The 24,256-nt window shown below is 44.3% G+C and overlaps 1 protein-coding gene across 7 annotated transcripts in view; it reads left to right on the plus strand.

Moving 5' to 3' along the window:
- The first annotated feature begins 398 nt into the window (after nt 1-398).
- TTC17 (tetratricopeptide repeat domain 17) overlaps nt 399-24,256 on the plus strand; it is a 93,655-nt gene continuing 69,797 nt past the window's right edge. For 6 of the 7 annotated variants that reach the window (XR_006282397.1, XM_043517716.1, XM_043517720.1 and 3 more), the window contains exons 1-4: nt 399-590; nt 6,993-7,137; nt 20,848-20,937; nt 22,224-22,393. Coding sequence is in view for 6 of the 7 variants with exons in the window: in XM_043517716.1 (XP_043373651.1) it covers nt 7,057-7,137; nt 20,848-20,937; nt 22,224-22,393 (341 nt within the window). In the remaining variant the exon portion in view is untranslated. The remainder of the gene's footprint in view (nt 591-6,992; nt 7,138-20,847; nt 20,938-22,223; nt 22,394-24,256) is intronic. The other variant, XM_043517717.1, reaches the window with a different exon arrangement.

Below are 24,256 nucleotides of genomic sequence, written 5' to 3' on the forward strand. Positions count from 1 at the left end.
AGCCCCGGGCCCTGCTACGGCAGCGGGCCTCACAGCGCAGGGGCGATTTGGGGCTGTTCTCCTCTTTCCAGCCCTTCACCTGGACGAGGACGAGAGGCCCCAGCCCCCGGGGGGCGGTTCGTGGCTCTGCTGCTCCCAAGCAGAGAGCTCGGCCCCGCTCTTCCCAGGCCACCGCCAGGGACTGAGCCCCGGCTCTGTCCTCAGCCCTTCAAGCCGCCAGCCGCTAGGACCCAGCGAGCCGCCCTAGCTGCGCACAGGCCGCCGGAACCAGAGCGGCTCTAGCATTGGCCGGCAAGAGAAGCCGCTGGACGGAGAGACACCCCCCCTCCCTCGGGACAGGCCAGAGCCCCGCCCGCTCCGAGCCCTCGCTCCCACCCCCAAAATGGCGGAGCAGGTATTTCCGCTTCCGGGTAGTCGAGGAAGGCCGGGATCGGGTGAAGATGGCGGTGGCAACAAGAGCCTCCGGGTGGGGCTGGCGTTGGCCGGTATGGGGCCAAATGCTGGGCCTGACTTGCTGCTGGGTTTAGGGGCACGGCCCGGCGCCGCCACCACCACTGGGTGGTCACCGAGGATGGCAGATACAGCAGCAGGTAAGGGGGGCCCCCTAGAGACCGTCACCCTGGAGATGTCTCCCCCCAGAAAATAACCGGTTTCAGGGTAGCAGCCGTGTTAGTCTGTAGTCGCAGAAAAGAAGAGGAGGCCTTGTGGCACCTGAGAGACTAACAAATGTATTTGAGCGCAAGCTTTCGTGAGCTACAGCTCCCTTCATCGGATAACCCCCCCAGAAAGAGCAACCCCATAGAGTGGGGGTCTCCAGCTCTCAACGAGAGTGTGGAAACCGTCTCCCTGCTGTCGCCATGATGAACTCGCAGGGTATCCCCGTAGGGTCTGCCCCACGACACCCCCCTCTAAGCTATTGTGACCCCCCCCCCCTCCCTGCGTTCCCTTGGAGACATCGCCATGGTGACAAGTCCCCTCCCCCCCCCCATCCCACCCGCTTGCCTTCCCCAGCGTGACCGTTGTTGCTCTGACTTTCCCCGCCGGCGCCCATAGCCCTTTTGCCCCCCTCGCAGAGCCGGTTCCCAGGGAATCTCTCTGCTGTTGCCGGTCAGGGTGGGCCTAGTTAGATCTGATCCCCGCAAGGTGCCCAGGGCAGGAACCCCTGTTAGATGCACCTCTCTTCCCCCCTTCCTCCACCTTCATTTGGCAACTGATGGAACTTAGTCTCTGCCATTTCCTTCTCTGATACCAGAGTGTCTAGTGTCCCAGAGAAGATTGCTGAAAGGGTCAGGACGAGCAGATGTGTAGGTTTTATTTTGTAGATGAAGGCGTGTTGATGTCACGTGGTAATTTCTCCAGCGGAAACTCCATGACGGTTGTTGCACAGGGTATGGATACTTCTTCCTACTCCTTGAGTCTAGTATAGGGTAATACTTGTTATGGGTGGTGATACCTAGGTTGAACTCAGTGTGTCGGTGCAAAGCCAGGCTGATCTGAGAGCTCATATCACATACTAGCTCATAGTCATAACTGCTCAGGTAGATCTTCACTTGTGGTGCCTGTTGGCTGAATGTCTGTTTCAAATAGCACCAGAGTTTCTAGAAATTGATTAAGAACTCTATAATATTCACCAATGAAGTACGGACAACTCAGCAGGCCCTCACTGACTATTGAGGTTATTAATCAGTAGAAATAAGTATGTGGGGAAGCTGAATGTAAGTTCAGACTAAAGCTGTGTTTTGAACATTCAGGTTCGGTGCCTGGATGTAACTCATCAAGAATGTTCAGATTTATAGATGGTGGCACAAAAGAAAAAGAAATCTGAGGTCTGAGTCACAACATTGAAATAATTTAGTCCTTCTATGCAATAAGTGCTCAGTAACCCTGTGGTGAAGCTTCAGGCAATCCTTTGGGGATTAGCAGATCTCACTGTCCTCTATCTGGAAGATGATGGAAAGCGACTGCTGTGCCTGTTGCTTTTGTAGCTGAGTCTTTTTGCTTTAGTGATGGTTAAAATCTGAAGTATGGATGAGTTTGGGATTTTCTCTCCTGATTCTCTTCCATATTCCTATTGGCTGGTTTAGGATGAGACAGACACGATATTTGCACTGAAATGCAGCTAGCTGTTATCTCCACTCTACAATATTTGTATATTCTTGGTCACAGCTTTTCATTTTGATACTAAGGTTTGTCTCTCAGTTCACTCAATTACTGAAGCAAAGTAGTTCCCATTGATTTTGCTCTTTTCTTACTGATTTGTTCCCTCTGTATTGTAAAGAAAAACAATCAAAATCTACTTTACACTAAATCGACTTTTAGCCTAAACTTCAGTTCAAAAGCCAATTCAGCATACTGAAAGGAAAAGGAGGAGAGGAAACCCCAGAAGGGAGAAAGTCAAAGCATCTTCTCCCTTTCTCTAACTGATGAATCAGAGAAAATAGGGAAAGGTGAGTGACTGACTTAGAAATCCTGTCTTCCCTTTCTAAGAGGGAGCTACTTCGTGGGCAGCTAGTGAAATGGGCTGTTAAGTTGTATGTATTGTGGCTATATGAAGTGTGGTGAGATGGCTCCTTTTTCAGTAGTTTGTAACTATGATTGTTCTTCTTAAGGTGGTGCAATTTTTCAGTGTCTCTCTCCGAATAAAATCTAAATTCTCTGGATGGATGGTAGGAAGAATGGCTGGGAAGTTCCAGTTTTGAGAAAGTAATGACTTCTGTGTAGGTGTTTGTTTCTCTTCCAGGAAGACGTTCAGATTGCTAAGAATCCCAGTGTTCTTAGTCAGAAGGTAATAATATCCTAGAAAAACCCAGGAAAAGAAATCACTGCTGGTAATAGCTCACCTTAACTGATCACTCATTATAATGTGTATGGTAACACCCATTGTTTCATGTTCTCTGTGTATATAAAATTGTCCTACTGTATTTTCCACTGCATGCATCCAGTGAAGTCGGCTGTAGCCCACGAAAGTTTATGCTCAAATAAATTTGTTAGTCTCTAAGGTGCCATAAGTACTCCTGTTCTTTTTTGCAGATACAGATTAACACGACTACTACTCTGAAATCTAAGCAGTGTTTTTCTCAGTGTTCTAGTTGGGGATGCCTGGCTATTCTTATTAAACTGAAATCTACATTGTTGTCAGCTTGAATTTCTACAGTGCAATTGCTAATATTACTGAAGAAGCTTATGCTTATTAACTTTTCCAAATATAAAATAGAATGCCTAGTTCTCTTCAGTTTAGGTATTACAAGTTTCAAAGAGCATCACTTTTATTTATGGTGCCCCAGGGATTCATTCTAAGTAATAAGCACTTTTGTTCTCTTGTCAAGCAAACCTTGGACGTTTGCTGCAATAGCCTAAAGCTCCACTAGTGAATATGAAAATACCTGCTGTTTGTTTAGCATCGGCCTCTGTCTGTTTTTACAGTCTCAGCACTGTTGGAGCAAGCCCGCTTTGCGTCTGCATCTTCTTTGACACCCTTTCTAGGTCTTTGCCTCATCGTTTCCCATTTCCTTTCCAATCCTGGCTGAAAATATTCTCCTTCAGCAGGTTCCTTCTTAATTTCTCTGTCCCACTGGTGGTATAGGCTGGCTAACCTAGTGAGGAGGGCTTTAAACTAGGTTCACCGGGGGAAGGAGACCAAAGCCCTGAGGTAAGTGGGAAAGCGGGATACCGGGAGGAAGCACAGGCAGGAATGTCTGTGAGGGGAGGGCTCCTGCCTCATACTGGGAATGAGGGGCGATCAACAGGTTATCTCAAGTGGCTTATATACAATGCACAAAGCCTTGGAAACAAGCAGGGAGAACTGGAGGTCCTGGTGATGTCAAGGAATTATGACGTGATTGGAATAACAGAGACTTGGTGGGATAACTCACATGACTGGAGTACAGTCATGGATGGTTATAAACTGTTCAGGAAGGACAGGCAGGGCAGAAAAGGTGGGGGAGTAGCACTGTATGTAAGGGGAGCAGTATGACTGTTCAGAGCTCCGGTACGAAACTGTGGAAAAAACCTGAGTGTCTCTGGATTAAGTTTAGAAGTGTGTGCAACAAGAGTGATGTCATGGTGGGAGTCTGCTATAGACCACCGGACCAGGGGGATGAGGTGGATGAGGCTTTCTTCCGGCAACTCACGGAAGCTACTAGATCGCATGCCCTGATTCTCATGGGTGACTTTAATTTTCCTGATATCTGCTGGGAGAGCAATACAGCGGTGCATAGACAATCCAGGAAGTTTTTGGAAAGCGTAGGGGACAATTTCCTGGTGCAAGTGCTAGGGGAGCCAACTAGGGGAGCGCTTTTCTTGACCTGCTGCTCACAAACCGGGTAGAATTAGTGGGGGAAGCAAAAGTGGATGGGAATCTGGGAGGCAGTGACCATGAGTTGGTTGAGTTCAGGATCCTGACGCAGGGAAGAAAGGTAAGCAGCAGGATACGGACCCTGGACTTCAGAAAGCAGACTTTGACTCCCTCAGGGAACAGATGGCCAGGATCCCCTGGGGGACTAACATGAAAGGGAAGGGAGTCCAGGAGAGCTGGCTGTATTTCAAGGAATCCCTGTTGAGGTTACAGGGACAAACCATCCCGATGAGTCGAAAGAATAGTAAATATGGCAGGCGACCAGCTTGGCTTAATGGTGAAATCCTAGCGGATCTTAAACATAAAAAAGAAGCTTACAAGAAGTGGAAGGTTGGACATATGACCAGGGAAGAGTATAAAAATATTGCTCGGGCATGTAGGAAAGATATCAGGAGGGCCAAATCGCACCTGGAGCTGCAGCTAGCAAGAGATGTCAAGAGTAACAAGAAGGGTTTCTTCAGGTATGTTGGCAACAAGAAGAAAGCCAAGGAAAGTGTGGGCCCCTTACTGAATGAGGGAGGCAAGCTAGTGACAGAGGATGTGGAAAAAGCTAATGTACTCAATGCTTTTTTTGCCTCTGTTTTCACTAACAAGGTCAGCTCCAGACTGCTGTGCTGGGCATCACAAAATGGGGAAGAGATGGCCAGCCCTCTGTAGAGATAGAGGTGGTTAGGGACTATTTAGAAAAGCTGGACGTGCACAGTCCATGGGGCCGGACGAATTGCATCCGAGAGTGCTGAAGGAATTGGCGGCTGTGATTGCAGAGCCCTTGGCCATTATCTTTGAAAACTCGTGGCGAACGGGGGAAGTCCCGGAGGACTGGAAAAAGGCTAATGTAGTGCCCATCTTTAAAAAAGGGAAGAAGGAGGATCCTGGGAACTACAGGCCAGTCAGCCTCACCTCAGTCCCTGGAAAAATCATGGAGCAGGTCCTCAAAGAATCAATCCTGAAGCACTTAGAGGAGAGGAAAGTGATCAGGAACAGTCAGCATGGATTCACCAAGGGAAGGTCATGCCTGACTAATCTAATCGCCTTTTATGATGAGATTACTGGTTCTGTGGATGAAGGGAAAGCAGTGGATGTATTGTTCTTGACTTTAGCAAAGCTTTTGACACGGTCTCCCACAGCATTCTTGTCAGCAAGTTAAGGAAGTATGGGCTGGATGAATGCACTATAAGGTGGGTAGAAAGCTGGCTAGATTGTCGGGCTCAACGGGTAGTGATCAATGGCTCCATGTCTAGTTGGCAGCCGGTGTCAAGTGGAGAACCCAGGGGTCGGTCCTGGGGCCCGTTTTGTTCAATATCTTCATAAATGATCTGGAGGATGGTGTGGATTGCACTCTCAGCAAATTTGCGGATGATACTAAACTGGGAGGAGTGGTAGATACGCTGGAGGGGAGGGATAGGATACAGAAGGACCTAGACAAATTGGAGGATTGGGCCAAAAGAAATCTAATGAGGTTCAATAAGGATAAGTGCAGGGTCCTGCACTTAGGATGGAAGAATCCAATGCACCGCTACAGACTAGGGACCGAATGGCTCGGCAGCAGTTCTGCGGAAAAGGACCTAGGGGTGACAGTGGACGAGAAGCTGGATATGAGTCAGCAGTGTGCCCTTGTTGCCAAGAAGGCCAATGGCATTTTGGGATGTATAAGTAGGGGCATAGCGAGCAGATCGAGGGACGTGATCGTTCCCCTCTATTCGACACTGGTGAGGCCTCATCTGGAGTACTGTGTCCAGTTTTGGGCCCCACACTACAGGAAGGATGTGGATAAATTGGAAAGAGTACAACGAAGGGCAACGAAAATGATTAGGGGTCTAGAGCACATGACTTATGAGGAGAGGCTGAGGGAGCTGGGATTGTTTAGTCTGCAGAAGAGAAGAATGAGGGGGGATTTGATAGCTGCTTTCAACTACCTGAAAGGGGGTTTCAAAGAGGATGGCTCTAGACTGTTCTCAATGGTAGCAGATGACAGAACGAGGAGTAATGGTCTCAAGTTGCAATGGGGGAGGTTTAGATTGGATATTAGGAAAAACTTTTTCACTAAGAGGGTGGTGAAACACTGGAATGCGTTACCTAGGGAGGTGGTAGAATCTCCTTCCTTAGAGGTTTTTAAGGTCAGGCTTGACAAAGCCCTGGCTGGGATGATTTAACTGGGACTTGGTCCTGCTTTGAGCAGGGGGTTGGACTAGATGACCTTCTGGGGTCCCTTCCAACCCTGATATTCTATGATTCTATGATTCTATGATTTCTATTAAAGCACCTTGAGATATAGTTTGTCTAAAAAAGGCTCCAAACTTCTATTTACTGAAGATTGTTTTCATTTGTTATATAATATAATATATAGGTATTTTTACTGCACCTATCATGATAGTATCTAGGTGCCATTAGGTTTGTATCCTAGCAAATACAAATGCTGTACAGCACCAGAGATGACTGAGGTTATAGTCATATCTGTTTCTGAGAACTAATGCTTATGCAGCAAAAACTGTAATAACCTTCAGCAAAGAACGTTTTGTAAGTTAGCATGTATCCAGCATATCCTGTTGAAGGAATGTGAGCTGTAGCTCACAAAAGCTTATGCTCAAATAAATTTGTTAGTCTCTAAGGTGACACAAGTCAGCCTTTTCTTTTGCAGATACAGACTAACACGGCTGCTACTCTGAAACCTATAATCTTGAGGGTTTCAGTTCATCGATGACATGATTTTGTTTGGACTTCAGGTCATTTTGTTTCATTGCAGAAAGCAACAATCTAACTTTTCTTGTGTAGACATTGGCAAGGTAAATCATTCATTTAAAAACTACAGACTTAGAGGACACAGGGATGATCCAGCAGCTAGTGTGTGCTTTTCTGACTTCATCTGAGTGAACATGTGATCATTGTTCACTGTGAACGTTGTCACCAAGGAACTGTCTGGCATATTGTAAATGCATTTCTAATGTGGAGCTGGACATCTTGTATCTTTCCCATTGGAATGGTTTATTATGCAGCGTAACCTTATTACCTTGATTTATTTCCCATCTCTGAACTTGTTCCTTTGTCTTCTCCCCAAAGGAGATGATTATAGAAATCTCATTCTAATTTACATCAAAATCCTAACTTAGTAGCTGGTATGTGGTCATTGAGTTTCCATTCTCACCCCAGCAGGTCTGCGTTGAATTTTAATTTTTCATTTATTTGGATTTTCATAAGTTAAAAAACAGAACTGAAGTTATTTCCCTTGCCAAGTGGATTGAAAGATGGTCTAGTTTTATTGCTGCATCCATAAGTGTCCTTTCTTCAAATGCCAAAATATGATCATGTAACATTTTAGAGCTGTAATCAGTTAACCACAGCAGATAGTCCTCCACTGCATATGGCAGTGGTTCTCATCTCTGGTCTGCTGCTGGTTCGACACTCCAATGGGGGCTGCGAGAAGGGCAGCCAGCACATCCCTTGGCCCGCACTGCTTTCTGCAGCCCCCATTGGCCTGGTGTGGCTAACCGCGGCCAGTGAGAGCCGCAATCAGCCGAACCTGCGGACACGGCAGGTAAACAAACTGGCCCGGCTCACCAGGGGCTTTCCGTGAACAAGCGTTGAGAACCACTGGCCTATGGCAACAAGATGTTAGAGGGATTATTTACCCCTTCAGTGGTAGAAGCACATGAGTGGTGCCAGATGCTACATGGGAGCATATTCCTTTGGTACCAGTAGATAATGCACTTAATAGAGTGTAAACCTAAATTCCTACCAGTGCATCTTTTTGTTTTTTGTTTTAATTTTCCAAAACGTTATTGTTTTTTAGTTAGACTCACTGGAAAGAACCGAGGACCTATCTTGTTACCAGAGCAATTGGTCATTCAATCAATTGTAAAACTGTTACTATTCAATAAAATAATTTTTAATTGAGCAGGACTGGTGGCTACATTTTCAATAGACCTGTCCTCTGCAGCTGTTTTCTTTCTTTCTCTTAAACGTTGGCAGCAGGAGCCCTTAGGCAGTGCAGATTTGTGTATAGTGCTTAAGTGAGGCCACATGTATTAGGGACTTGTCTGATTTTCACACTCTAGGGTATCCTGCAGTATTCTGTTGAATGATATAATTAGTTTCTCCAAGTCACTAGTTCTCAGGCTCATTTGCTACTGCTTCACAATTTTTCACTGGTATTCTAGCCTCCCAGGCTGTACTTTAATTATGAGCCTGTGTTCTGGGCCTTGGTGCCCCCATAGCTTCCTACCTTCTGTTCACAGAGGACTCTAAACTGCCATGGAGTCTCCCTGTTTACAGTCATGAGGCTCAGGTTTGGAGCAGGCTCAATTTTATTGCCAGTTTGAGTAATGCCAAAGTAAATGGGAGGTGGTGAACACTGATTCGTAACTAAGATCTTAAACTTAACTTAGTTGACTTGGGTGGTTGTCAAGGCTAGTATTTGCAAAGAAAGTATCGTTAATTTTATGGAAGGGAGAACTGAACTTGAAAGGTTTTGGCTTATTCAGCGCTATAGAGGTAGCCCAGGTGGAAATTAAATATCTGAAGGGCAGGTGCATGAGGATATGTCTGTACTGCAGTCATGTGGTATGATTGTAGCTTTAGCCGACACATGAAGTAACTTTAATCTAGCTAGCTTAGGTCCCAGAGCAGTGAAGCCACAGCAGCGTCTGTGTCAACACAGACTAGCCCCATGAGTAATTAACCAGGGTCCCGGACAGGCTAATAGAGCAGAAGATGAAATGTGGGCTGCTGCAGCTTCACTGCTCTGGGATTCAAGCAAGCTAGATTAAAGCCAGCTCAGATATGTCTACTCATGTTGCAGTCGTACCCTATGATTGCAATGTAGACATACCCAACTACGTGTTGGCAAGGCTTAAGTGATGGTGATGGGAAGATAATATGAAGCCTCTGGGTCTGACTAGGTTAGTCATTAATCCTGGATACTTAAATAAGCAACAGTGACAAGTAACGCCATCCCTGACCTTCACTTCGCACAGTGATCCACACGTTTCTCTGCAAATTGGACTACAGGTTACTCACTGCATCAGGAGCTGAAAGTGGAGACAATACAGAAACACCAACCTTTGTGCAAGATGCTGCATTCTGTACCCTTGTAAGTAGAGCCCTACCAAATTCACAGCCATGAAAAACGCATCATGGACCATGAAATCTGGCCTCCTCCCGTGAAATCTGGTCTTGTGTGCTTTTATCATATACTGTGCATATTTCATGGGGCAGACCAGCGTTTCTCAAATTGGGGGTCCTGAACAAAAAGGGAGTTGCAGGGGGGGTCACAATGTTGTCACCCTTACTTCTACGCTGCCTTCAGAGCTGGGTGGCCAGAGAGTGGCAGCTGTTGGCCAGGTGCACAGCTGTCAAGGTTCTTTCCCCACTCTGAACTCTAGGGTACAAATGTGGGGACCTGCATGAAAACCTCCTAAGCTTACTTTTACCAGCTTAGGTTAAAACTTCCCCAAGGTACAAACTATTTTACCTTTTGCCCTTGGACTTTCGCTGCCACCACCAAACATCATGAAAAAAGCTAATGCGGTTTTGGGATGCATCAGGAGAGGCATTTCCAGTAGGGATAAGGAGGTTTTAGTACCGTTATACAAGGCACTGGTGAGACCTCACCTAGAATACTGTGTGCAGTTCTGGTCTCCCATGTTTAAAAAGGATGAATTCAAACTGGAGCAGTGACAGAGAAGGGCTACTAGGATGATCCGAGGAATGGAAAACTTGTCTTATGAAAGGAGACTTAAGGAGCTTGGCTTGTTTAGCCTAACTAAAAGAAGGTTGAGGGGAGATATGATTGCTCTCTATAAATATATCAGAGGGATAAATATAGGAGAGGGAGAGGAATTATTTAAGCTCAGCACCAATGTGGACACAAGAACAAATGGGTATAAACTGGCCACCAGGAAGTTTAGACTTGAAATCAGACGAAGGTTTTTAACCATCAGAGGAGTGAAGTTTTGGAATAGCCTTCCAAGGGAAGCAGTGGGGGCAAAAGATCTATCTGGTTTTAAGATTCTACTCGATAAGTTTATGGAGGAGATGGTATGATGGGATAATGGGATTTTGGTAAGTAATTGATCTTTAAATATTCAGGGTAAATAGGCCAAATTCCCTGAGATGGGATATTAGATGGATGGGATCTGATTTTACTATAGAAAATTCTTTCCTGGGTATCTGGCTGGTGAATCTTGCCCATGTGCTCAGGGTTTGGCTGATTGCCATGTTTGGGGTCAGGAGGGAGTTTTCCTCCAGGGCAGATTGGAGAGGCCCTGGAGGTTTTTTTTGCCTTTCTCTGTAGCATGGGGCATGGTTGACTGGAGGGAGGCTTCTCTGCTCCTTGAAGTTTTGAACCATGATTTGAGGACTTCAATAGCTCAGACATGGGTGAGGTTTTTCATAGGAGTGGTGGGTGACATTCTGTGGCCTGCGCTGTGCAGGAGGTCGGACTAGATGATCAGAGTGGTCCCTTCTGACCTTAGTATCTATGAATCTATGAATCTAACCGGGTTTTTTATTAGGAAAGAGCTGTTTAGCAACGTCTCCCCCCCCCAAAATCCTCACCAAAACCTTGCACCCCCCTTCCTGGGGAAGGTTTGGTAAAAAGCCTCACCAATTTGCATAGGTGAACACAGCCCCAAACCCTTGGATCTTAAGAACAATGAAAAAAACATTGTTTCTTACAAAAAGAATTTTAATGGAAGAAAAAGTAAAAAGAATCACACCTGTAAAATCAGGTTGGTAAATACCTTACCAGGGTAATTAGATTCAAAACATAGAGAATCCCTCTAGACAAAACTTTAAGTTACAAAAAGACACAGACAGGAATATCCATTCCATTCAGCACAGCTTATTTTCTCAGCCATTTAAAGAAATCATAATCTAACGCATATCTAGCTAGATTACTTACTAAGTTCTAAGACTCCATTCCTGTTCTCTCCCCGGCAAAAGCATCACCCAGACCCTTTGTTTCTCCCCCCCTCCAGCTTTGAAAGTATCTTGTCTCCTCATTGGTCATTGTGGTCAGGTGCCAGCGAGGTTATCCTAGCGTCTTAACCCTTTACAGGTGAAAGGGTTTTTTCTCTGGCCAGGAGGGATTTTAAAGGCATTTACCCTTCCCTTTATATTTATGACAACAGCTCTGAAGACAGCTGTGCTGCTGCTGGAGGGGCCAAGTAAGGGTGGCAAAACCATATCATGTGACTCTTGCTTCTGCGCTACTGCTGCTGGTGTTGGCTCTGCCTTCAGAGCTAGGCTCCTGGCCAACAGCTGCTGCTCTCCAGCTGCCCAGTTCTGAAGGCAGTGCCGTCATCAGCAACAGTGCAGAAGTAGGATAGCAATAGTGCAACACCCTCCCCCCCCCCCGCAAAAAAAAAAAATAACCTTACAGCCTCCCCCCGCAACTCCTTTTTGTGTCAGAACCCCTACAATTACACCACCATGAAATTTCCAATTTAAATAGCTGAAATAATGAAATTTGCAATTTTTAAAACCCTCGGCTGTGAAGTTGACCAAAATGGACCCTGAATTTGGTAGGGCCCTATTTATAAGGGGATAATTATAAGAATGCTAAGAACATCTCATGCTTGTGTGTTTCACTCCCACTGGCTCCTGTTGACTTGTACTGCCTTTATTTCAAGATCCTCAACATCAGAAATCACTTCTCTATTCACAACCCTGTGAGACAGCTGTACTCCCCTTCTTCCTCCCCCTCCCCACCCCCCCGTCCCGGACAAGGCAGTTAACAGTGCCTTGAATGAAGCTTGGGTGACAAGATGAGCCAAAACCTAAGAATTTTCAGTACATCCAAGAGATCTCATCTGTACTACTCTGGTATAGTTGTCTAAGAAAGCTAGGGACTACTGTTCCAGTTTATAGTAAAAATCTCCAAATGAAGTAGCAAACTAATTCCCTGCAGTGTGTGCAGGGATCTCTATTGTCTCAGTAATGACAAAGCCATTGAGTTTCAGGTGTTGCACTAATTGCTATTTTCAGGTCAAATTTATGATCCTATGAAGTAGTTAATATATATTCCTTTGATAGGTTTGCATCCACCCTGAAATGCTATTTCTCGTAAATCTACTGATACAGCAAATCATCTCTTTTTAATTATATTAGGAATACATGTGCGGAATGCATATAAATCTGTTGTATCACAAATTTTGTTGTAAAGTTCAGACCAATATATAAATGACTTTACACTGCACTTATGGCTGTCACTAAGACTCACGCAACCAATGGCAAAACTAATATTATTCACTTCATCTGTTCAAAGCAGAGAAATTGAAAGAGGAGCAACACAAATGATGCAAACAAAATGCAATGCTATCAGGATTTATTTGCCTAACTCATTCATGCCTCCATGGATGGAGAGAAACAGCTTTACCAAACGCATGTAATTGAAAAAAGAAAAGGAGTACTTGTGGCACATTACAGACTAACAAATTTATTTGAGCATAAGCTTTCTTGAGCTACAGCTCACTTCATCGGATGCATTCACTGAATGCATCCGATGAAGTGAACTGTAGCTCACGAAAGCTTATGCTCAAATAAATTTGTTCTCTAAGGTGCCACAAGTGCTCCTTTTTCTTTTTGCGAATACAGATTAACACGGCTGCTACTCTGAAACCTGTCATGTAACTGGGTGGTTTGTCTCTTTAAGGGGCAACCAGCCTGTGTGAAAACAGGTGTTTGGGCCTGATAGAGGATATTATCAGATCCATCTGGGAAAAGATCAGAAGATTGCCTGGTGAGGCCCTGATTTCTGTGAAGGCTGAAAGAGCTGAGTTTGAGGGGGAGAGCTGTGGGAGCTGGCTCCTGTGGCAGGGCTGGAGCAGGGCGACTTCCAGGTAGATGGCTTATAGGAGAACTGGAGAAGAGCAGACAAGAGTATGGAGGAGTTCCCTGAGTCAGGGGAAAAGAAGCTGTTGGATTTACATTGAACTGCTTGATTTGGAGGTTTACTAAAGGTTGATGGTGCAATCAATAAAACAGTGCCCTAGAGAGGGCCTGAACAGAACCAAGGTGTAGCATTTAAACTTTCCACAGTGGGGAGCTTAACCAGCAGTTTACATCACAGCAATCAATCTTAATAAAATCCCACATAGTCCCATAATGTGTGTTCTCTCTCTTCCCCGGTTCTGTTAGGTGCAAACAAAGAAAAGAAAAAAGTTAAATAACAGTTATGTGGTTGATCAGAGGTTTGAATGTAATTGTGCTAGTACTTTAAACAAGGGAGGGTCTCCACATCAGGATTCATGGAGGAGCTAGTTAATGCAATAATGAGAGAGAGAGACAGATGTATATTTGCAGTTTAGCAGTGTGGGACAATCTAAAATCCAATACAGACAAATGAAACAAATTACGGTACTTTCTGCCTGCAGAGTATCTGCTGGCCTGCCCCTACATTTCCTGGTGATATTGACTGAGCAACATACTTGATGAAACTGAAAGTGACAACTGATCTCCTGCCTCACTTTCCTTGTAAATTCCAGTTTGCCTAGCCATCTGGCCTACTGCTTTACTGAGTTTTTTCCTCCAGCTTTGCTAGGTCCATTGTGCAATTGGGGAGGAGGGCAAGTGTTTAATTTTGTGTGTGCTCCCTGAAGCACTGTCTGCAGTACAACTCCCTTTGATCGCATTTACAAGGAGACAAAGGCTGGAGGTCAATGATCATTGACCAGCACATCCAGCATGAAGAGGACAATCAAAACACCAAATGTAAGTGTAGATCAGAGTAGCATCTTAGCCTTCAGGGAAGGACGTACAACATAAATACAGCTGCTTTTTAAAATTAAGTTGTATTGTATGTGAGATCAGATTATCCTTGGCCAAGCTTTCTTAACTTTTTACCTAGCCCGTTTAATGGAAAACTTTAATAGGATGTCAGGCCCTTTCTATTTAAAAACTTGTAAGACATTTGCAGGTACATTTTGTCTTATAAGAGCATTTTTCAAGTTTGATCCTGACTGTCTGTACCTAAGGGTTAAGAAACCTACCTTGCTTGATCCAGATGATTGGGAGTTTCTGACCTATAATGGCAAGTACTTGGTCAAGCACCTATTGATGTGTGCTTGCAGCTTGACAGAAAGTTAAAGTGCATAGGTTTGTATATAGTGAAGATCAGTGATTAGCTGTTAGTCAGATTGAAATAGTGATTTTGTTGTTTGTGTGGGTCAGGTCTGGGACCAGTCACAGAGATGCAGAATTATTTGTTTGCCAAGCCAAGTGTAAAACAGGTAGCTTCTATTAGCTCCTTTCAAGAGTCAGAGTCTTTGAGGCAGAGGGAACCTGAAGCAGGCTCAGAAAGATATGGACAAGTTTGGAGGAAAGCTTAGTTTTAAGGCTGGGGTAGGCAACCTATGGCACATGTGCCAAAGGTGGCACTCAAGCTGATTGTCAGTGGCACTCACACTGCCCGGGTCCTGGCCACCAGTCCAGGAGGCTCTGCATTTTAGTTTAATTTTAAATGAAGCTTCTTAAACACTTTAAAAACTTTATTTACTTTACATACAACAATAATTTAGTTATATATTATAGATTTCTAGAAAGAGACCTTCTAAAAACATTAAAATGTATTACTGGCACGTGAAACCTTAAATTAGAGTGAATAAATGAAGACTTGGCACACCGCTTCTGAAAAGTTGCCAACCCCTGGTTTAAGGTGTATGATGTGGTGGTGGTGGTGGTACAAATAAATTGACCATTTTTTACAGAAAAGGGATAAATTTGGACCAAATACAGTATATGCACTGGTATGAGAAAGGAGGAATACCACGTGTTCACAGTATGAAACTAAAAGGCCCCAATCCTGTAATTCACTGCATACAGGATTAGAACTGTGCCCTCCTGAAGTCTCATTATTTCAGGAGAGCTCCATGTAGGCACTCAACTGGGATCTTGGTGTGCATTGTTTTCCCATAGCTACTTTCTCTGAGAAAGTGGGGGTATGTTAAGTGTGACAGGAAGCATAAGAATAAAACATTTCATTTTTAAGAAGTGAAATGTGCAAAGATGAATAACCCTCCTTATGCTGTTACATACTAATGGTGCAACTGCTTTCCCTTTTCTTAATTCGGAAGTGTGAAGATAACTTTGTTGTCATGCTAAGACATTTGTTTGGTGCTATCATAATAATGGTGAAGTGGAAACATGAACACCTCTGTCATAAGATTTGTGAGCACTCTCAGAACTATGCAAGTTACACAGCTGATTTTAAACAGGGTGGCAAAGATTCTTTTCCTGAAAATTGTGCTATAAAAACTCAGGCTACAACTGTAGCCTACAGGACAACTTGTCTTGCACAGTTCTCAAAACAAAGCCCTACCCACGCACTTTAGAAAAATTGTGCTACAATTCTGCTAGCAGCAACCATGTTTGAACATCCCTGGTCCCATGTGGACAGGGCCTAAATGATCTCTCCAGTCATGCAGGTCTAGACTTTCAATACTCAGTTTTGCAGATACCTTTGTGTGAATTTTTTTGGTTTACAAACAAAGGCATGGGCTGGTACTTCATAAACATGCACCACTTGGAGTGTGAATGGTATGTGATTGTGGAAACTAGACCTACATGAATAAAATGGATCTCTTCCTCAGAATATTTCTAGCACCCCACATGCTGCTTACCACTTCTGGGTAAAGAAATGTATTAGCTAATGGGAAAGAAGAACCATAATCAAGGGGAAGATTTGCTTCAGAAACTGTATGTCGGGACAACAGTCGCAGCAAACAAGAGGCCACTGCTCTTTACTGCCAAGCATCTCATAGAAACATCTTGTCTTATTTCATAAGCTATGTGATTGTTACAAGATCCTTGGAACTTACCCCCATAAGATAAATAGAGGCCTGCCAATAGACTGATTACTAGAGAGGATCAGTGTGCATGTTTGCTGGCAGACACAAAGCTGAAGGGTGAGAGAATGACCTTCTAGACAGTCCTATCTTAGAACCCATTACTTTAGTTCTGTTACGGTTTATCGTGAATTAGGTTTATGGCTTTTAATGTGAGCAATAGTCTCAGCATTCCTGTAGGTTAGTGGATCAGCTAGAAAGGGCAGGGCTAAACTGTAGAAGCCCTTAGAGGTGTAAATGATCAATTTACGTTTACACTGAAAAAAGGATTGGGGGTGTGGTGTGAGAATGGAGAAAATGGTGAAAAGAGGGGGTCATGAGCCAGGAAGACTATTTTGGTAGCTTTCTGAATGATTTGAGGAGCAAGATTGCAGCTGTTTAAATGTGAAATGTCCTGGAAAATAGATTTGAGAAAGATTTCACATCACCTTCCCTTCCTCCCCCCAAATATAGGATATAGTCTCCAAAGATCAGTTGGTGGTATGATTTTTCAACTTCTAATCATGTCTTGATAAATTTTGGGGTGTTGCATGCCGTAAAACATCTTGTTGGTAATTGTTCAGTTAACACTGCTTTGTTTAATGTGATGTGGCACAGTTCTTCTGTGGATCTCAATGCTCTTGGCAAAGGATAGGGAAGTCCTGGTATACCTCCATTTTGCATATAGGTAAACTGAAGAACTTCCATCGGCAGCCAAAGAGGAACACTTTGAGTATGTTGGATCTGGAGTTTCATCACAAACCTATACTATGTACAGATCATCTGCATTCAGATTCTTCAGTAGACATCAGTCCTTTGTAGCAATTGTACTACAACATGGAGACTCCTTAGTTTGTCAGATCATGCTAGGGTAAATGCCATCTCTGACTCTTCTGAAACGGGAAGCTTTGACTATATGAAACACTTGAATGTGGAACCTAAGGTATCAAATTTTAGAGGAGAAAGTCAAAATCTTTTTCGGAAAAAACTGTTCAGTTTCATGGTTTGGTCAATTCAGGCTCTACACCATTCTTAAAAAAAGTCAACAAACGTATTTGATCATATTCCTCATTATTTATACTGATATAGAGTATTTGTAACGATTGTCCTTAGAAAACCAAACTCTATCTCTGTATGTAAACTACAGACTCTGATACTTAAGGTGAAAATGCTGGAGAGTGGGAAATGTGACATTACCAAACTTGATGTAGTTTTCTGGGAGGTGGAGATGAGTTTGAGTAAACTCAAGGATGTTATTGCTTGTTTTTTTTATGGGGGGGGAAGGAGGAGGAGAGGAGTATTCAAATTCTTCTGAGCAACCATCTCTTTCCATTTTGAATGAATAATGCAGTAAAATATTACAAGGCTTGGATAGTATACTGGGCACTAGAATAAACTTTTAAAATAGATTGCAACCAATACGGCACTCATTCATTTGCCCACATTCAAACGTCTGAAAATTATGTAAAGATCCTAAGGACAGCCACCTCGTTCACTATGTAATACTAGCTTGTGTGCTGAATGAGGAGGGCTCTGTGGGGGAGAATCCATATGTGATCTCATAACTAAAGATGGTAAGAATTGAACTTGATTTTGTAACCCTAACAATAATCTTAACTTTTCTTGGTATGGAATTTTCTAGGCCTTTTCTATTCCATAATGGACCGTCCATTGCATTCCCCCCATGGATAATCATCAAGATTTAAACCTGGAACATTCAAATCCACAATGCAGACTTTTTTTCATATGTGCTAAAGGAGCAGCTTTTAGCTTGCATTGGTAATAGGTGTGATGGGTTGTCACCCCCAGGATGCAATCTGGGAGCTGTGGGCACCACTGTGCCCCTCTAGTGACCCGGCTGGGCTGGCCCAGCTCGCACTGCTTTGTGAGAGATTTATGGCCAGCCTCACCAGGCCCTGTTATCACCCAATACGACAGCAGGTGATGCTACTCACCCAACTGAGCTACCTGAGCGCAAACAGCAGACACAGCAAATTTCCCAGCTCCCCAGGCATGTACCCCCTTGCTGGAGGATAAACCCAGAATTATATCATCTTGCACTGCACAGGGATCTGTACCATGTAAGCTCATAAATAGTTCACTCTCCCCTCGATGTGGGAAAGATATGCAACAAGCCTATCTTAACCATGCTGAGATTTTTTTTCCCCCACACACTTCATTTAAAGGGACACTGGTTTAGATAAAGCAAAAAACAAGTTTATAACTACAAAAGATAGACTTTAAGTGATAGCAAACAGATCAAAGCAGACTACCTAACAAATAAACAAAACTACAAACAAAGCGTAAGATACTAGATAGAATGGATGTGAATAAGCAATTTCTCAGCCAGGCTGATGATTAAGGCTCCATATTTGTCATGGAGGTCACAGATTCTGACCTTCGTGACTTCTGCAGCAGCCCCGTGCAGCTGGCCCAGGAGCCACTTGAGCAGCTCATGCATTCCTCGGGTCAGTCTCACTGGCTGCTGCTGGGGCAGTCTTGGAGCCCCACAGCAGCAGGAGTTTGGGTGTGGGGGGGCTCAGGGCTTGGAGTTGGGATGGGTGCTTACCTGGGAAGAGGGGCTCCTCTTCCTCAGCTCTCCTAGCTCCACGTGTTGCCTCTGTTGGCAGCCAGGCACCACCCCTGCAGCTCCCATTGGCTATGGTTCCAAACCAATGGGAGCTGCAGAACCAGGACTTGGGGCAGAGCAGAGGCAGCACATGGTGCTCTAGGAAGCTGGGGCCTTGCTTCCCAGGAGCTGAGTAAGGAGCCTGCCCCAGCCCCACCATCTCCCCCACCTGTGGCACTTCCCCTCCTCAGCACCTGCGGTGCCCCCCGAGTCTCTCCTCCTCCCCCACCTCACCCCCAATTTTAGTCAGAGATATTTTTTAGTAAAAGTCATGGACTACAGGCCTGTGAATTTTTGTTTTCTGCCTGTGACCTGTCCATGACCTTTACTAAAAATAGCTGTGACTAAAACATAGCCTTACTGATGATACAAGCAGTCCATCAGGTTTCTATACACAGGCTAGAAATCCTTTTAGCCTGGGACCAGCATTTCCCCCAATTCAGTCTTTGTTTCTCAGACATGTCCAGGAATTCTCTGTGTGGGGAGTGAGGCCTCTAGATGATGTCACACAAACCCCTTTAGATAGCTTTAACATATGGCGGGAACCATTTGTTCCAAAAACAGTTCCCAGCCCAGTTTGTGGAAAAACACAGGTACCCAAAATGGAGTTCAGTATCATGTGGTCTGGTCACTTGCCCTTGTTGAGTCATAGCAGCCATTACTTACAGGCCAGCCAAAACTTTTATGGGAAGGCTAAACTCTTCCATAGCCCATTGCCTTTGCTGGTGGGCCATCAATGCTGTCTAGCCTCTTCATTGTTGTACCTGAAAGGCTAGCTATGCATGCTACTCAGAGTAAGCACATTTGAAATACAGATACATAGTCAATATTCATAAATTTAGATGCAAAAATGATACATGCACACAAACGATTTGCTGAATCTGGGTATCTTAACTTTTCCAATGACACCTAACGTGACCTATCTTGTACAAAATGCACCATAATTATGCCATAATCATATCATATATCACTATGAGGAATATGGGGTATAGTGTCACAGTAAACTAATATTCTCTGTGGCCTTTGTATAGAAAAGGATGTATTGATAATCCCATGCATGTGTAAGTAATTACAGATTGGCTGGCCCACTGTGGTGTGGGAAGTAGAGCTAGGGGAGGACACAAGGAGCTCCCCATGCAGTAGCTAGATCCAGTCCCAGTGTTTATACTTCTGAGTGCAAAGTCTGAGAGGGTCTGGATCTAGGAGCAGTGTGAGACACTTGTCCAAAGAAGCTGAAGGGTTCTATGGCCCTGCCATTTCCACACCAGGGGGCAGAGCTAAACTGGCATCGGGACAGGATCACACCGTTCCAACTCTGGTATGCAGTTCTGCAGCTAGCTGAATGCCTGCTACTGTCATGGACTGTGACTTGACTTACCCACAGTGTAACCCTACATATTGTGCTACCAGTCCCTGCATACAAACTATTGAGACAGAGGCAGGGTGTTTTTGGTTGAGAACCTTAACTTCTGGAGTGTGTTTTGCTCTTGATCTGACGCTTCCTGGTGCAGTGTTATGCTCATTTATTTCCAGTCTTCTAAGTAAGTAAATTCTTGAAAAGGGTTGAAAGTAGGTGGGTACGTTAAGGTTGCATTACTTTTGTGTTGTATATTTACAGAGGGACTTTATGATGGAAATGTTTTAAAACTGATAACTGCAATCTCTATTTAAGGTCCTTGGTATTACAGTAATGGATGGTTTAGAAATAAGGGGTTTAATCATCCATTTGCCATTATCATTAGTGGGAGCTGTACACCTGAAGATATTTGAATGGGGTTGAAATTAAATGCTCAACTGAATTGTAAACTCAGAGCCCCAAAGGTGGCCACAATATTGCATGGGAGCTCTAAATGCTACTGTAATACAGAATAATAATGGATGCACTGTCAATGTCAGAAGATAAAAACTTCTGAAATTGTTCAACAGCTCCATAAAACTGGTTTGAGCCTTAGTTGAATGACATTAATTTTCATTTTTAAAACTCCATTTATCAAAGCTGTAACAGTCTCCTGATTAAAACAATTACATTTTAAACTGTCTTGCAGGTGGATTCGCCAATGAATTTAAAACATCCTCATGATTTGGTGATACTAATGAGACAAGAAACAACGGTAAACTACCTCAGAGAGCTGGAGGTAATGCAGTGTTGTGAGGAATAATACGTTGCTGTTTGCAAAGCGCTTTGATGAAAAAGGCTGTGCAAATGCCAACTAGGGATAGAGGTGTGAGCAGGGAATGTAATTTACATGTCTGAGTGTGCAGTGCTGTTTCAGTGGAAGGATAAATTCTTCCCTGCCTTTACAAGCTTTTTCTGGGGGAAGTTTGATCAATCTTGTGGTATTGTCCTGGGTTGCATTGCTAAATATATTGTTAATATTCATAACATTATCCATAAAACCTACATTAGCTTTTTAAAAAATATTCCTGCTAAACTATTTGATTCTGCTGCCTTGTGTAATGAATTCCACAGGCTGCTATAGAGAAGCATTGCTTGGAGTTCTGAATTGACTTTGCTGCAGACTCTCAGCTTGCCTCTGTGAGACTTCTGTGGCTCAGCCCTCTGGCCAGGTCACATAGTCCAAAACACCTTTGAGGGCATAATGAACTCAAATAGAAACTGTTCCAAGCCCTTTTGGGCCAGTTCATAAGCAAAATAAATTCTGGCCCTTTCTGGGTTAAATTCCCTCTCTGGAATTGAATCAGCAGGGTTTCATTGGCCACTGATTGCGTGTAGTAATGAGGAGGCCTGGCCTTGTTCCTCTGGCTGCAGCCTAGGGAGCGTCCCTCGTTACTCCTCTGGCTCTACTCGGGAACTGACTTGCTGGCTGCAGGCAGCTCCTTTTATTTTGGCCTGCTGGCCATTGATTAGCTGTTGCTAGTCCCAAGCCTTTCTGACTGCTGGAGGATCAGATCTCACTGGTTTTGAAAATGGCTGCTCTTTTCCTCTCAACTAACTGTTTCCTGGGGCAGGGTGCAGCAGAGCAGAGGGCCCTCCTGTATGGAGTTGTGAAGACCTGGTACACCCTGTCACAAGGAGTCTACACTTTGTATGGTGGTGTTTCCTCTTTCTGTTTGTAAATTTACCTACGGTGCAATTTGAGTGGTCTTTGGTCATTCTTTAGGGACAATGGGAGAAATAAAGGAGGGTCTGGTCAGTTTATACTGTTTTTTTCTGTAACTAATATATATATATATATATAATATATAAATAAAATCTTGGGTAAATCAAAATATCTGTAACAGACACTCTGAAATGAGGGAAAATATCTCTGATTTCTCGAGAGAGACCTGTTTAGGTAGTGGTGCTGTTTTGTTTGAATAGGTTGCTTTGGTAAGAAAGAAGCTTGGCTTGGGCAAGTGGCCTGTCAGTGGGGATGTACTTTATTTCCTCAATATATGCATGTTTCTCTTATTCCTACAGAAACAGTTAGTTGCTCAAAAGATTCATATAGAGGAGAATGAAGACAGAGACACAGGGCTGGAACAAAGGCATAATAAAGAGGATCCAGACTGCATTAAAGCAAAGGTGCCCTTGGGGGACTTGGATCTGTATGATGGCACATACATCACCTTAGAGAGCAAAGATATCAGGTAATGAGATGAAACTCTTGTACTTTAATAAGGTTTCACAAAATAAAAATTAATACCCGAGCATGAGATCAAAAAAAGTTCATATAGAGAATATTTAAGAAATTGTCAGATGATAGTTCCCTCGGATGGCATCTGTTTTTATTGTGTTAATGTTGGAGGGGTTTTCACTGTATGTGGAGTACTGCTTTCCTCCCCGAACTAATGCACTTCAATCCTGACTTGTAGTGTTGCATTTTGGGGCTTCCGTCTATGATGATCTATAAAGACTCTAATATTCCTAACCAGGATTCTTCCTGAGTAGTGAGTGTCAGTCATGTGAATCGAGCTACATGGTGGTAGTTTTTTGGGGTGTGTTTTTTTTTTTTAAGTGGATAAACTTCCTCTAGTATGGAGCAGACTGAAACCACTTGGTTCGTTTTTAATTCAAGACAGATTTGAAGTTGCATCTCCAGAAGCAGAAAGCTAATGAATCAAATGTTACCTAATTGTAATGCTTAGAAGATAAAAGGAATATGAATAGTCTATGTGAAGCTCAACTCTTTTTTGGTTGAGGTGATCTTCAAGGCTGATCTTCCTGCCTTGCCATGAGTGTACTTGAGATGTGGAGAAGAGTTACTTCCTCTCTCTAGCTCTGAGTTGTCTAGCCCCATTCCCAGATTCTACAGGTTTCTCTTCACTCTTAATATTGGTATATCACAATCGAAGGGTATGGCTACACTACAAAATTAGATCAATTTTATAGAAGTCGATTTTTAGAAGTCGATTTTATACAGTCGATTGCGTATGTCCACACTAAATGCAGTAAGTCGGCAGACTGCGTCCTCACTATCGTGGCTAGCATTGACTTACAGAGCAGTGCACTGTGGGTAGCTATCCCACAGTTCCCGCAGTCTCCGCTGCCCATTGGAATTCTGGGTTAAGCTCCTAATGCCTGATGGGGCAAAAACTTTGTCGCGGGTGGTTTTGGGTACATGTTGTTGGACCCCCCTCTCTTTCCCTCCCTCAGTGAAAACAACGGCAGACACTTGTTTCGCGCCTTTTTTCCGGGGTCCGTCCGCCATCCCAGCTCAGCCCGCTGCCTGCCTGGATGATCCAAACCCCAGGCAGGCAGCAGGTTGAGCAGGGCCGGCGGACGGAGCACCAGACTGACAGCGGGCTTAGCTGCTCAGCCCGCTGCCAGTCTGGAGCTCTGTCCGCCAGCTCCTGCCAGCCGGGGTCCCGGCCTCCAGCCCCGCTCAGTCCGCTGCCATGCTTGCCATACCACGGCAAACATGGAGCCCGCTCAGCTCACCGTCACTGTACATCTCCTGGGTGCTGCTGGCAGACGTGGTACTGCATAGCTTCACAGCAGCAGCTCCTTGCCTTTGCGGCAGACTGTGCAGTAGGACTGATAGCCGTCGTACGACTCCTGGGTGCTCCTGGAAGACCTAGGTGAGGTCTATCAGGGATGCCTGGACAGACATGGCTATCGTCCTCTTAGAGCACCGAATGGGAGTGACTCCAAGTCATTCTCTTCTATAAATTTCGTCTCATGGAGATTCAGTCCTGCCTGGAATACCATGCGAGCTGGAGGCTTCTGCCTCAGGCGGCTCTCCCAGCCGGCAGCATTGCGCGGTCGCACCTGTCCCTTGCTCCCATGGCTCATGAAGCCTGGACAGGAGTAAGGAGTAGTTCAGCTTGTGGAATGACAAATCCAGAACGAAGGATTGCACTCTATGGGCCACGTTAAGATTATTTCAGAGTCCTAGATAGCATTTAGTCCCTATAAAAGGCTTCATGAAAATTCCACCCCCCCCCACCTCCAAAATGTTAATTTATCAGAGCAGCTGAAAGGGTAAGGAATCCAGGACTATAACTTAGAGA

The sequence above is a fragment of the Dermochelys coriacea genome, chromosome 6 (assembly GCF_009764565.3).
Source record: "Dermochelys coriacea isolate rDerCor1 chromosome 6, rDerCor1.pri.v4, whole genome shotgun sequence".
Taxonomy (NCBI): domain Eukaryota; kingdom Metazoa; phylum Chordata; order Testudines; family Dermochelyidae; genus Dermochelys; species Dermochelys coriacea.